This window comes from Malaya genurostris, chromosome 2 (assembly GCF_030247185.1).
Source record: "Malaya genurostris strain Urasoe2022 chromosome 2, Malgen_1.1, whole genome shotgun sequence".
In the NCBI taxonomy this organism is placed as follows: Eukaryota; Metazoa; Arthropoda; class Insecta; order Diptera; family Culicidae; genus Malaya; species Malaya genurostris.
In genome coordinates, this window is record NC_080571.1 from 185,887,889 (window position 1) to 185,899,690 (window position 11,802).

Here is an 11,802-nt window from a genome sequence, read left to right on the forward strand (position 1 = left end):
GAAAAAGGCAGCCAAAAAGTCCAGCAAGGCCCATTGCCGAAACAAGACACACACGAGAACCATATCAGATCTCAATATTTCCTACCAAAAGATTCATCAAGATGGGAGTTAAAATAATTTGCACCGTCACTAACACATTCAATTACGAACGGCAGTGCGAAAGCGAAAGTGATGATTTTGAACACATCTTTATACTAGTTTACAAATATGCCGTGCGAAACAGAGTTGCCACAGATCAATATGTATTTTTGTCGCGAGTACTTTAGTATGCGGTCGAAAACAAAAATTGTTAGAACAAATGTTTCCAATTGATTTGCGCATTCTACTTTCCAGGCGTATCAGAACTGGCTAAACTTAAAGCAATTCTAAATATTTCTTTATCACAGTGATTTGGTTATCCTGAAAAGGACGGGGTTTTCAACGGATGGCCAGCTGCAGATGGCGAGGGATGATTTTCGTTTTCGTTGTCATGGGCAGCGTTACCGGTCAACTCCAACACTTCGGCAACCAAGTACTCCATCACTGCCGCCAGATAGACCGATGCACCAGCACTGACACGCTCGGCGTAGTTCCCCTTCCGAGGCAAACGATGGATTCTGCCGCCAACTGGGCACTTCAGACCAGCACGGTTTGAGCGGGACTTTGCCTTGCCCTTAATTGTTCCTCCACAATATGCTGTGTTGTTGCTCGACGACCCATTCAGTATTACTGGCTGCTGCTCTGCTAACTCTCTCTTTTATATCGTTTCACTGTTTCCCGTTCTGCGTATAGGAAAGGAATTCTAACAAAGGGGACGTCCTACCGTGCTACCACTAGCACGTATAAAAAGAAATGTGATGTGAGAAATAGCGTCATTTAAGTTAAAGCAGCTACTCTGTACGTACGAGACACCGTCAGAACGATGGCTCCGAAGACAGGTAGAAAAGCAGATTTGTACCGTCACTAACACATTCAATTACGAACGGCAATGCGAAAGCGAAAATGATGATGTTGAACACATCTTTATACTAGTATGGGGTCGTGTTAAAATATGCCATGCGAAACAGGGTTGCCATATATACAGGTTAATCTGTATTATTATTATTACTATCATTATTATTATTAGAATCACTCTTGCATACCGAAGATCGTAGATACATTTCAGACCAGGCCATTGCAATTGTCTCGTACTGAAATTTCGAGAAGAATCAGATATCTTCGAACTTCATAGCTTCAATAAAAATAAACTACAAATTTGTCGTACCTAGCTTCCTATATTAGCAAATTAAAAAGGAATTGTTTCAAGTTTGGAATATATAGTTGCAGAATAGTAGCTGTTTAATGTAGGTGTATCGCTTCAAATTCTATTAGTGAAAAAGAGGAAAGCTTGCACAATTCATACAATCAATCAACTAACTGATATTCGGAAAAGTGATGGGAGCGTGTCAGTTTTTTCGTATTCACGACATCCAGTTATGTCTCTGACATTACTCACCCGCCTTTTTCGATTTACGTTAGCTCTCGTAATATTATTCTAGCAACAACAGTCACATCAAATATGTTAGAATTCTTTTATATGTGTTCATACAAAATGTAACACTGATGTTAATCTGAAATGAATATGCCTCAGGATCAAGAAAATATTTTCAGTAGTTCTTTCTTTTTATTGTAAACTTTTTGCCTTACCGTTAATCTATTTAGCAACCCATCACATAACTTGAGGCAGACGGTTCAAAGTGATATTTGGATAGAAAAATGGAGTTACGAGAAAAGAAATTTGAAAGAAATACATTCCTCTAGTAACACATTTTCGGACCATGATTGATTTTTATGGTTCCATGAGAAGCTAAAATGATTGGTTTCATGATTTTCTAATCATGTGAGCGGTGACGGATTTCTTTCCATGTAGTTCACAGACAATTGTTCATAAAATTATAAGCATAACAGTTCGGCTGAAAAGTTCGTATCGTTTAATAGAAACACACATTTTTTTGCCAAAATTCGTTTTTATTATTCAACATAATTGCCATCAGAGGCGATACAGCGATTATAGCGATCTTCCAACTTTTCGATACCATTTTTGTAGTACGATTTGTCCTTTGCCTCAAAATAGGCCGTAGTTACAGCGATTACCTCTTCATTGCTTCTACATTTTTTACCAGCGAGCATTCTCTTGAGGTCTGAGAACAGGAAAAAGTCACTGGGGGCCAAATCTGGAGAATACGGTGGATGAGGGAGCAATTCGAAGCCCAATTCGTTCAATTTCAGCATGGGTTTTCGTTGTTGTTTTTGATCGATTGTGAGCTCACGCGGCCCCATTTTGCACAAAGCTTTCTCATATCCAAATATTCGTGAATAATATGTCCAACACGTTCCTTTGATATCTTTAGGGTGTCAGCTATCTCGATCAACTTCACTTTACAGTCATTGAAGATCATTTTGTGGATTTTTTTCACGTTTTCATCGGTAACAGCCTCTTTTGGACGTCCACTGCGTTCATCGTCTTCGGTGCTCATATGACCAGTACGAAATTTTGCAAACCACTTACGAATTGTTGCTTCGCCCGGTGCAGAGTCAAGCCTCATCAAGCCATTTTTTGGTATCGGCGGCACTTTTTTTCATCAAAAAGTAGTGTTTCATCAACACACGAAATTCCTTTTTTTTTCATTTTTTTCACAATAACAAAAGTAGCTTCACTCAAAATGCAATATCTCACAAACTAATAATCAGAGAGCTGTCAAATTTATACACGTATCTTTTGAAGGTTGGTACTAACTGAAAATGGTATGGATTTAATTCTAGTGGCGCCCTCTCATAGAAACGATACGAACTTTTCAGCCGATCTGTTATATAATAGGTATTTTAAATTTTACATCATTTTATCAAAATATTCTACATCCCGGCTACCTTTGGAACATTTCTGTTCTATTTCTTTTACTTTCACTGCCCTCATATCTTCTTTGTACATATACGAATAGACATTTCTGATGAAGACTGTTCATGATTGTCTCTAATTTCCGTCATTGCGTTGCAAAACTTGATCAGTTTCTTTCAGATGCAGATGAATATCAAACATGTAGACCAGATCGTTTGTGTTCTGGATCCCAGATACACTTAAGGTGCCGTTGTGTTTGATTCCAATGGGTGAGACGGTTTTCATTGGCATCCTTCGCAGATGACGTGAGGACGTGAGTTGATGCAAATTTCAACTTGTGCTAACAAGGTTAGCAAATCCACGTGTTGCCCATTTCCTTTAGTATGTGAGATGTGACTGATTAGTGCAACAATTGAAAATTTGAGAACGGTTGCTTTCCTCCACTTCAAACATACTCGATGCAGTTGGTGAGATACTCCTTTGAAGGTCGTTACTTTATCTGAGTAGAGCGATAACCTTTTCTCGTCGAGCAACCAGACAACGAAGTGCAGTTAAAACGGCAGCGGTGAACAGGTCATTCTCGTTGGACACCGGTTTCAAATTGATAATTTAATATAAAAGAGTCCAAAGTAATCGATAGCACATATCGAAAACGGTCGCGTAGGGGTAACACAAGAGATTGGTAGATCGGCAATGCTATGCTGTATCAATATCGGCTTACTGCGAAAATATGTATGGCACTTGTGGTATATGTGACGTACCAAATTCATTCCTCCCAAAAACCAGAAACTCTGACGAAGGGTAGCAAGCATAAGAAGAGGACCAGCGTGCAGTAGCAGTTCCTGTAATATTTAGACTTTCCAACGAAGCTATAATTAATCAAATTAGTTCTATATTAAACTATCATAGAGCTAATTGGTTGGAATATAGATCTCACATTGAAATCGTGTGAATCATGAAACTATTTTAGAAAATTCTACGAATATTGAATCATTACATTATCGAAGCTGGAAATCTTTCAGTTCCCAAAGCTCAAACTAAATTAAATTCACCTATCATCGATGACAGTCTTCAACTGCTCCTTCGGTTGAAGAATGTTCGTCGACGACAATATCAACGTTCTCGAGATCCTGCTATGAATACCATAGTCAAGAATTTACAAGAAGAAATTAAACATAGATTTACTCTTGTGCGAAATAAAAATTTCGCTAAAGAAGTTGAATTATTTAAACCATATTTTGAAGCTTTCTGGAAACTTTATAAGGTTCTTAAGAAACCTCAAAAACCAATTCCTGCTCTTAAGGAAGGAAACCTGCCTTGCCTTGAGTTAAAATTTTCAACAAGTGTTTTTCATTAGCTTACTTCCCAAAAAGATGGAAAAACGCTAAAGTAATTCCTATCCTCAAACCTGATGAAAACTCAACTATCAGTAAACTTTTTGAAACTATTGTCTTGTTGAGAATGATGTCTCATATAAATGAGAATTCATTTTTTTTACCAGAGCAGTTTGGATTTCGTCATGAACATTCAACTACTCATCAACTTCTCAGAGTAACGAACATGATAAAAACAAATAAATCTTCTGGGTTATCCACTGGAGTTGCTCTTCTAGACATAGAAAAAGCATTCGACAGTGTTTGGCACAAAGTACTCTTCAGGTTAGCTATCAGAATTGTAAATTTGAATTGCTACCCGTACGAGCCGGTGTTCCACAGGGTTCGAGCGATGCTAAAATCTTGTATAATATTTTCGCTTCTGATCTTCCAAATCTACCCGTTGGTTGTCAGAAATCGCTATTCTGTGACGACACAAGTCTGTTAGCCACAGGTAGAAATCTAAGAGTGCTCTGCAGTCGCCTACAAAGAAGTTTAAATATTTTCAGTGATTATCTGCCAAAATGGAAAATTAAACCAAATGCAGAAAAAACGCAATTAATTACCCTTCCTCATACGCCAAGAGCTTCTTTTCTTAAACCAAACAATAATCACTGTTTGTTCTGGCGACACTGCACTGGAGAGCGAAACAGATGATACTTTTCTATAGCATACCTTTTCTTATTCCTTTCTTATTATATTCAGAATAAATTTGACTGTTGTAACAGACAGACGGGTTTTTGATTTCGTCGTGAAATACTAGAAACCTATACATCCTCGATACAGTCCACCCGCGAGTGAACAATAACATTTTGGTCCTTCGAGCCGGATATGTGTTTTGGTTGTCGGTCTGCTGCTTGGAAGGCAGTTGAATTTGAGACGCAAAAGTGATTTTCGACGGCTAGCGAGCCGAACAAAGTGTCGCCATTGTGGCTTTCGTAATCGGAAAAAACGTTTTCCTGACGGCTAGCTAGTCGACTCAAGTGACGATAAAAGTGAATTTTGCATGGCCAAAAAGTGACGCCATGTGGATTTCATGAAATGATTTCGTGACGGTTGGTAAACAGCCTAAAAGTGACGCAATTCTGGCTCTTTTTTTGGTGTACAAGTGAACCTGTAGTGGAAGCGAGCAGGATTGAACATGCTCCGCACTCCCGACGGTAAAGGGAGCGAAAAGGATAGCGAGAACATTACGCCAGTGAAGAGCGACGGTGAGAATAGTGAAGAACTTGGAATCAGTGGACAGAAAAAGCGCCAGAAAAGGAAGGAAATAATGAAAAAATGGCGGCTGAATTCAAAGTGTTGCATAACCAGTTGAACTAGAGAGAAGAATGGAAAGAGTGAAGAGTGTGATGGAAACAGATAACGATGATTCCAATCAGAAATTGGAGTGCAAGCAGTTTTTACAGTTACAGTTGAAGACTGTGGAAAGCATCAACACTGATTACAATGTGTACCATCAGCGAGCCCAGGGACTGGATATTAGCGTTGACGATCGTACGGAGCTGGAGAATTCTGGCATCGAATTCGAACAAATTTATGGTGAGTTGTATATTGTCCTTACTAAATTACTAGATGCAACTATTAAGAAGGAGGAACCATCATTTACACCTGCTGTACCTGCGATCGCAAATACAACCCAGCTGCCAGCATTGAAGGTACCGTTGCCTTCGTTCGATGGATCGTACGAGAACTGGTACGCTTTCAAATCGATGTTCGAGACAATAATGGCGCGATACAGCTCAGAGTCCCCAGCCATAAAGTTGTATCACCTTCGGAATTCATGACATGAGAAGGCTGTTAGATACTTGTACCAAGAATGTTGATGTCCTGAAGAATCTTGGGTTACCAGTGTCTGGACTCGGCGAAAGCATGCTAGTTAACCGCATTGCTATGAAACTTGACAACGATACCCGTAAGGCATGGGAACATAAGCAGACGTCTGGTGAACTTCCTAGCTACGATTCAACTTTAGAATTCTTGCGCGAAAGATGTCGAGTATTAGAGAAGATTCGTTCTAACATGAAACCGCCCATTAAAATCGTGAAACAGATGCGCCCTCCTGGCACAAGGGTACGGACGAGTACCTTAGTTGCGGCAACCAGTAGCTGCCCGCATTGTTCCGGAACCCACGAATTGTGGAAATATGAATCGTTTAAAAGCGCCACCATCTCCGATCGATATGCTACACTGCGAAAAATTGGCGCGTGTTTCAACTGCTTGCAAAAGGGACATCGCACATCGGATTGTACATCGAAACATACGTGCAACAAACGTCACCATACAACGTTGCATAATGATGGTCAGCCAATGAAACTTGATGATTCTACCAATGCCAATGCACAGTGCAACTCAGAGAAGAATTCCGAAGTATCAACATCAATCACTCCGGAGATCGTGTCACACGAGACGAACACACAATCATCGTTCTACACACAATTGAAGACTACGGAGAAGCAAGTTCTACTATCGACAGCGGTAGTACTTGTTTACGGAAAGGCGGATAACTCGTACCCATGTCGAGTTCTCTTAGATTCGGGTTCACATTCGAACTTCGTATCGGAGCATTTTGCTACACTGCTGTCTTTGAAAAAGGAGCCCGCTCATATTTCCATAAGCGGTTTGAATGACATCCACACGAGAGTTCGGTTCAAAATTAACACAAAAATCAAGTCACGTGTAAACAACTACACAGCGTGTCTCGAATTCTTGATTGTGCCCAGGATAACGAGTAATCTATCTCTTACGGATGTGGACTACACTCATTTGAAACTGCCGAAGAACATACAGTTAGCGGACCCGAATTTCAACACTCCTGATCGTGTTGACATGTTGTTGGGAGCTGAAATATTTTTCGAGATGTTGATGTCAGGACGCATGAAGGTCGCCAACACTGCTGCAATTCTGCAAGAAACCCAGTTTGGTTGGGTGTTGAGCGGTCCTGTTTCAAGCAAGAGTTCCAAGACTTTTCAATCTTTGTGTATCACTGCTGAAGAAAATCTCAATGAGATAGTGCGACATTTCTGGCAAATAGAGTCCTGTGACGACTTCGAAGAGATAAATGTACCATCATGTGATGAGTTCTGTGTGGACCATTTTTGTGAAACCCACTCACGCAACGCGGAAGGGAGATACGTTGTTCGTCTTCCTTTTACCGATCTGAAACTTCAGTTGGGTGATTCCAAGGCAATGGCTACGAAGCGATTTTTTGCATTGGAAAAGCGATTGGACAGAGCACCGGAGATCAAGCTTCAATACACCGCCTTTTTGAAACAATATGAGGAGCTCGGTCACATGTCAAAAAGTGAAACTGGAGATTTGGATGAATCGCAATCGGCGTATTATTTACCACACCATTATGTTTTAAAACCGAGCAGCACAACAACTCGACTTCGTGTGGTGTTTGACGGTTCGGCGCAGAGTGATACTGAAGTTAGTATTAATCAGACACAAATGGTGGGCCCGACGGTCCAGAACGATCTTATATCGATATTGATGAATTTCCAATCCCATAAAATTGCCTTTACCGCCGATATACCAAAAATGTACAGGCAGATTTTGGTAAACGAAGACGACATTCGATTCCAGAGGATTCTTTGGCGTGAACACCAAGACCAACCGTTGCTTGTCTTCGATTTAAGAACGGTTACATATGGACTCGCATCTTCTCCGTTTTTGGCAACAATGGCGTTGCGTCAACTTGCTGATGACGAGGAACGCAGATACCCACTTGCTGCTAAGGCGATCAGAAAATCGTTTTACATCGATGATGTTCTCACTGGAGCAGATTCTTTAGATGACGCAATTACGCTCAAGAACGAAATAGTTGGTTTGCTGAAAAAGGGAGGCTTCGATGCACACAAATTTTGTTCTAATTCCGAAGTACTACTAGCTACTGTTCCTGAAGAGTAGCGAGAAAGCCTCGTGGATATAACAGATCCTGCGGTCAACATGATGATGAAAACTTTGGGTATTTTGTGGAATCCTAAGGAAGATTTTTTCACATTCACCATCCCGTATAATTCTTCGAATACTCCGCTGACTAAACGAATGATTCTCAGTCAGATTGCCAAGATTTTTGATCCTTTGGGATTCGTGGGACCTGTAGTCACCACGGCAAAATTAATAATGCCCGAACTGTGGGCCTTCAACCTGGAGTGGGACCAACCGGTGCCGCAGGAACTTGCAAGGTTGTGGATTGAATACCGACAGCAACTACAATGTCTGAACAATGTGAAGATCAATAGATGGATTTACAGTGACGAAGCCAGTGCATAACAGATCTATGGTGTTGCTGATGACGTTGATTTGCAGCAAATCACGAATCTTGCCGCAGAAATCGAACAAGAAGAAGAAGATTACAACCCCTCAAGCAGAGCTACAGGCAGCTCTATTATTATCACAGCTTACCGTGAAGACGCTAGCATCCCTTGATACCGATTTCAGCTCTGTGGTCGGATTCGCAGATTGTATTATGCTGGTTACAGAAATCACCTGATTCGCTGACTGTGTTCGTCGGAAATCGTGTACGACAAATACAGCAGCTCCCCGCCGATTATTCTTGGAAGTACGTGCCGTCGAAGGAGAATCCCGCAGATCTGATATCGCGTGGGGTACCTCCATCTGAACTTGGAAAACGAACGATTTGGTGGAATGGACCATCTATTTTTCTTAGTGATAATCCGAACATCGATCAACCAGCATCTCTTCCAGAAGCGGACTTACCTGAGTTGAGACGAAGAGGACTTGTAACTGTACTAGGACCTTCGAGATTGAAGATTTTCGACCGAATCAGTCGGTACCCGATCATACAACGTGTGATGGCGTATGTCATTCGATTTTGTGATTACATCCGAAGTTATAGAACGACGTTGACCAAGGGACTGCCAACAGTATCGGAAATACACAGAGCATCAACTCTGATTGTTCGCATGGTGCAAAACGAAACTTTTCATCGAGAATTGCAGATGTTGAAGGATGACAAGGAAGGCAAGGTATTGTTTCAAAACCTCAACCCTTTCATTGATCCAAATGATGGGATACTGCGAGTTGGTGGAAGACTGAAGCACGCAGTTTTACCGTACGAACACAAACACCAAGCCTTGCTTCCCGAGACTCATCCATTCACAGTGACGTTGATCAGGCATCTGCATTGCACTAATATGCATCTTGGCCAACGTAACTTATTAGGAGTTGTACGACAACAGTATTGGCCGCTCAAGGCTAAAAACATCATTCGAAAGATACTACATCACTGCATACCGTGCTTCCGAATGAAACCCAAGAAGTCTACGCAACTGATGGGAGATCTACCGGACTATCGAGTTCAGCCTTCACCAGTGTTTTCACATTCGGGCTTGGACTTTGCAGGATCTTTCAAGTTATGGCTGAGTGCCAATACAAGAAATCCGACAACCACCAAGGGGTACGTTTGTTTATTCGTCTGCATGGCAACCCGTGCAGTGCACCTAGAAGCGGTATCCGATTTATCTACTGAAACGTTCATGGCCGCACTCCAACGATTCGTCAGTCGCCGTGGTCTGCCGCAGAAGCTGTATTCCGACAACGCGATTTATTTTAACTCACATTCCAATAAATAGTTATTTGAAAAAAAAAAATAAAAACAGATTTCGTGACTGTCTGTTTTTTGAAGTTAAACTGTATACCGACCCATCGAATTACTAATTGTTGTAGCGCTATACCACTTCTCACAACATTTTTCAGTTGAAGAATGAATAGTGTGATCGATTATGGTTTCCATCTCCCAATTTGAAGCGTTGACAAGACGATCAACAGTTGTACAGTATGCGCAAAGAATTTCGAGACTCTCACTAGTACTACCTTTCTGGTCAAGTCACTCAACCTAATTTTACAAAGTTTTGCTCCAGATGTCAGGTAATGCTTACAAACAGATTGGTATATATGAATTTGATTAACCTTTCTCATATAGAAGGTGTGTGTGTATGTGTGAATGCATGTAACAAAAATAGGCACTCATTTTTCTCGGGGATGGCTAAACCGATTTTCACAAACTTAAATTCAAATGAAAGGTCCCCTGATCCCATAGACTGCTATTGAATTTCATCCGGAACCGACTTCCGGCTCCGGAGCTACAGGGTAACATGTGAAAATTGAATAAAAAATGTGCACTCATATTTTTGGAAACTACCGATTTTCACAACCAATTATTCAAATGAAAGATCTTATAGTTCCTAAAAATTTGTGAAACATTTTATTTGGATCCTACTTCCGGTTCCGGAACCAAAGCGTGATAAGTGGAGAATTATCAGTTTCATGAGTATCTCTTTACGAACGATGGTCAAAAACAGGTACAAATACCATAAATTTGTCTGATAAATTCAACTAGTTTTCAGAACTTGTTACAAAGGGCATATGAACATAATTCGAAACTACTGGTTCTTCATTTCTCTGTTCCGGAAGCACCGAACGTATTGAAGAAAAACTCCAAAAATAGAACTCACCTCGATTTCTCAGCGATGCTTGAATCGATTTGTACAAAACTTAGTTTCAATTAAAGCTTCCATTGTCTCTAAAGTGTGAAATTTTATCCCGATGCGACTTCTGGTTCTGCAGTTAAAGGGCGATGAGTGGCAAAGCTTATAATCCACCATATAGAATGACAATAACACACCGGTATGTGTACCGTGGAAGAAGAACACACAACACGAACGATACGTGCTTTGTTCTATTTCATACTCGCTATAAAGAAAACGAAACAGTTACAGATGTCTGCTACTGGTGTGTGATATTGGTAAAAGAGGGTTGACAAATTTTTTTGTTATTTTACGATATGTGCGACCGAAAGTATATGAGAATGTCAATGAATTGAAATTTATTTGAAAAAATAAGCATACATCGAAATTTCAAGAAAACGCAATTGTCATAGCCAGTAGTGCAGTAATACCGTGCAGGTGGTGTAGTGATATCAATAATAATAATATTAATAACAATAATAATAAGAATACCAATAATAATAATATTAAAAATAACAATATTAGTCATAATAATAGTCTTAATAATAATAATAATAATTATCATAAAAATAAATAATAATAATAATCCTACTACAAGTTCAGCTGTTTCGGTCATCTGAATGAACATGAGGTTATATATATATATATATATATATATATATATATATATATATATATATATATATATATATATATATATATATATATATATATATATATATATTGACTAACTTGCTAACCATAAATATGCCTGAATTTACTAGCAAACATGGATTCTCCTTCAAAAGAACGATTGAAGACAAGAGAACATTCAAGTATTTTCGATATCTTTGCCAGTCGTTCACCAGGCCCTTCCCGCCGATGAGATAGAATTTACGTAAAAGTATTCACCATTAACTTTTTTTCGGAAGCGAGTCTAGAAATGTCTGTTTCAACTATAACGAACCGAAGACCAAACAGCCTCTCTAGCCGCCGGTGCCAGAAATCATCAATAGTTTAATAATTTCTTAGATTACATTATTGGAATACATTCCAATTGTAACTAATAGTTCATCATAGCATGCAGTTAAAATTATTTAGT

At 39.8% G+C, this 11,802-nt stretch overlaps 2 protein-coding genes across 2 annotated transcripts; both read left to right on the forward strand.

Annotated features, from left to right (window-relative positions):
- The first annotated feature begins 6,015 nt into the window (after positions 1–6,015).
- LOC131429038 (uncharacterized) lies at positions 6,016–8,139 on the forward strand. Its single transcript, XM_058593089.1, has one exon. The coding sequence runs from the start codon at positions 6,016–6,018 to the stop codon at positions 8,137–8,139; it is 2,124 nt and encodes a 707-aa protein (XP_058449072.1).
- A 373-nt stretch (positions 8,140–8,512) lies between these two features.
- On the forward strand, positions 8,513–9,827 carry LOC131429040 (uncharacterized). The gene is made up of 2 exons (XM_058593090.1): positions 8,513–8,638; positions 8,694–9,827. The coding sequence occupies exons 1-2, from the start codon at positions 8,513–8,515 to the stop codon at positions 9,825–9,827; spliced, it is 1,260 nt and encodes a 419-aa protein (XP_058449073.1).
- The last annotated feature ends 1,975 nt before the right edge of the window (positions 9,828–11,802 follow it).

Coding starts and splice junctions, on each gene's coding strand:
- LOC131429038 (XM_058593089.1), top strand. CDS start 6,016: ATGAGAAGGCTGTTAGATACTTGTACCAAGAATGTTGATGTCCTGAAG.
- LOC131429040 (XM_058593090.1), top strand. CDS start 8,513: ATGGTGTTGCTGATGACGTTGATTTGCAGCAAATCACGAATCTTGCCG. Junction 8,639..8,693: donor TATTATTATCACAGCTTACC/GTGAAGACGCTA, acceptor TCGGATTCGCAG/ATTGTATTATGCTGGTTACA.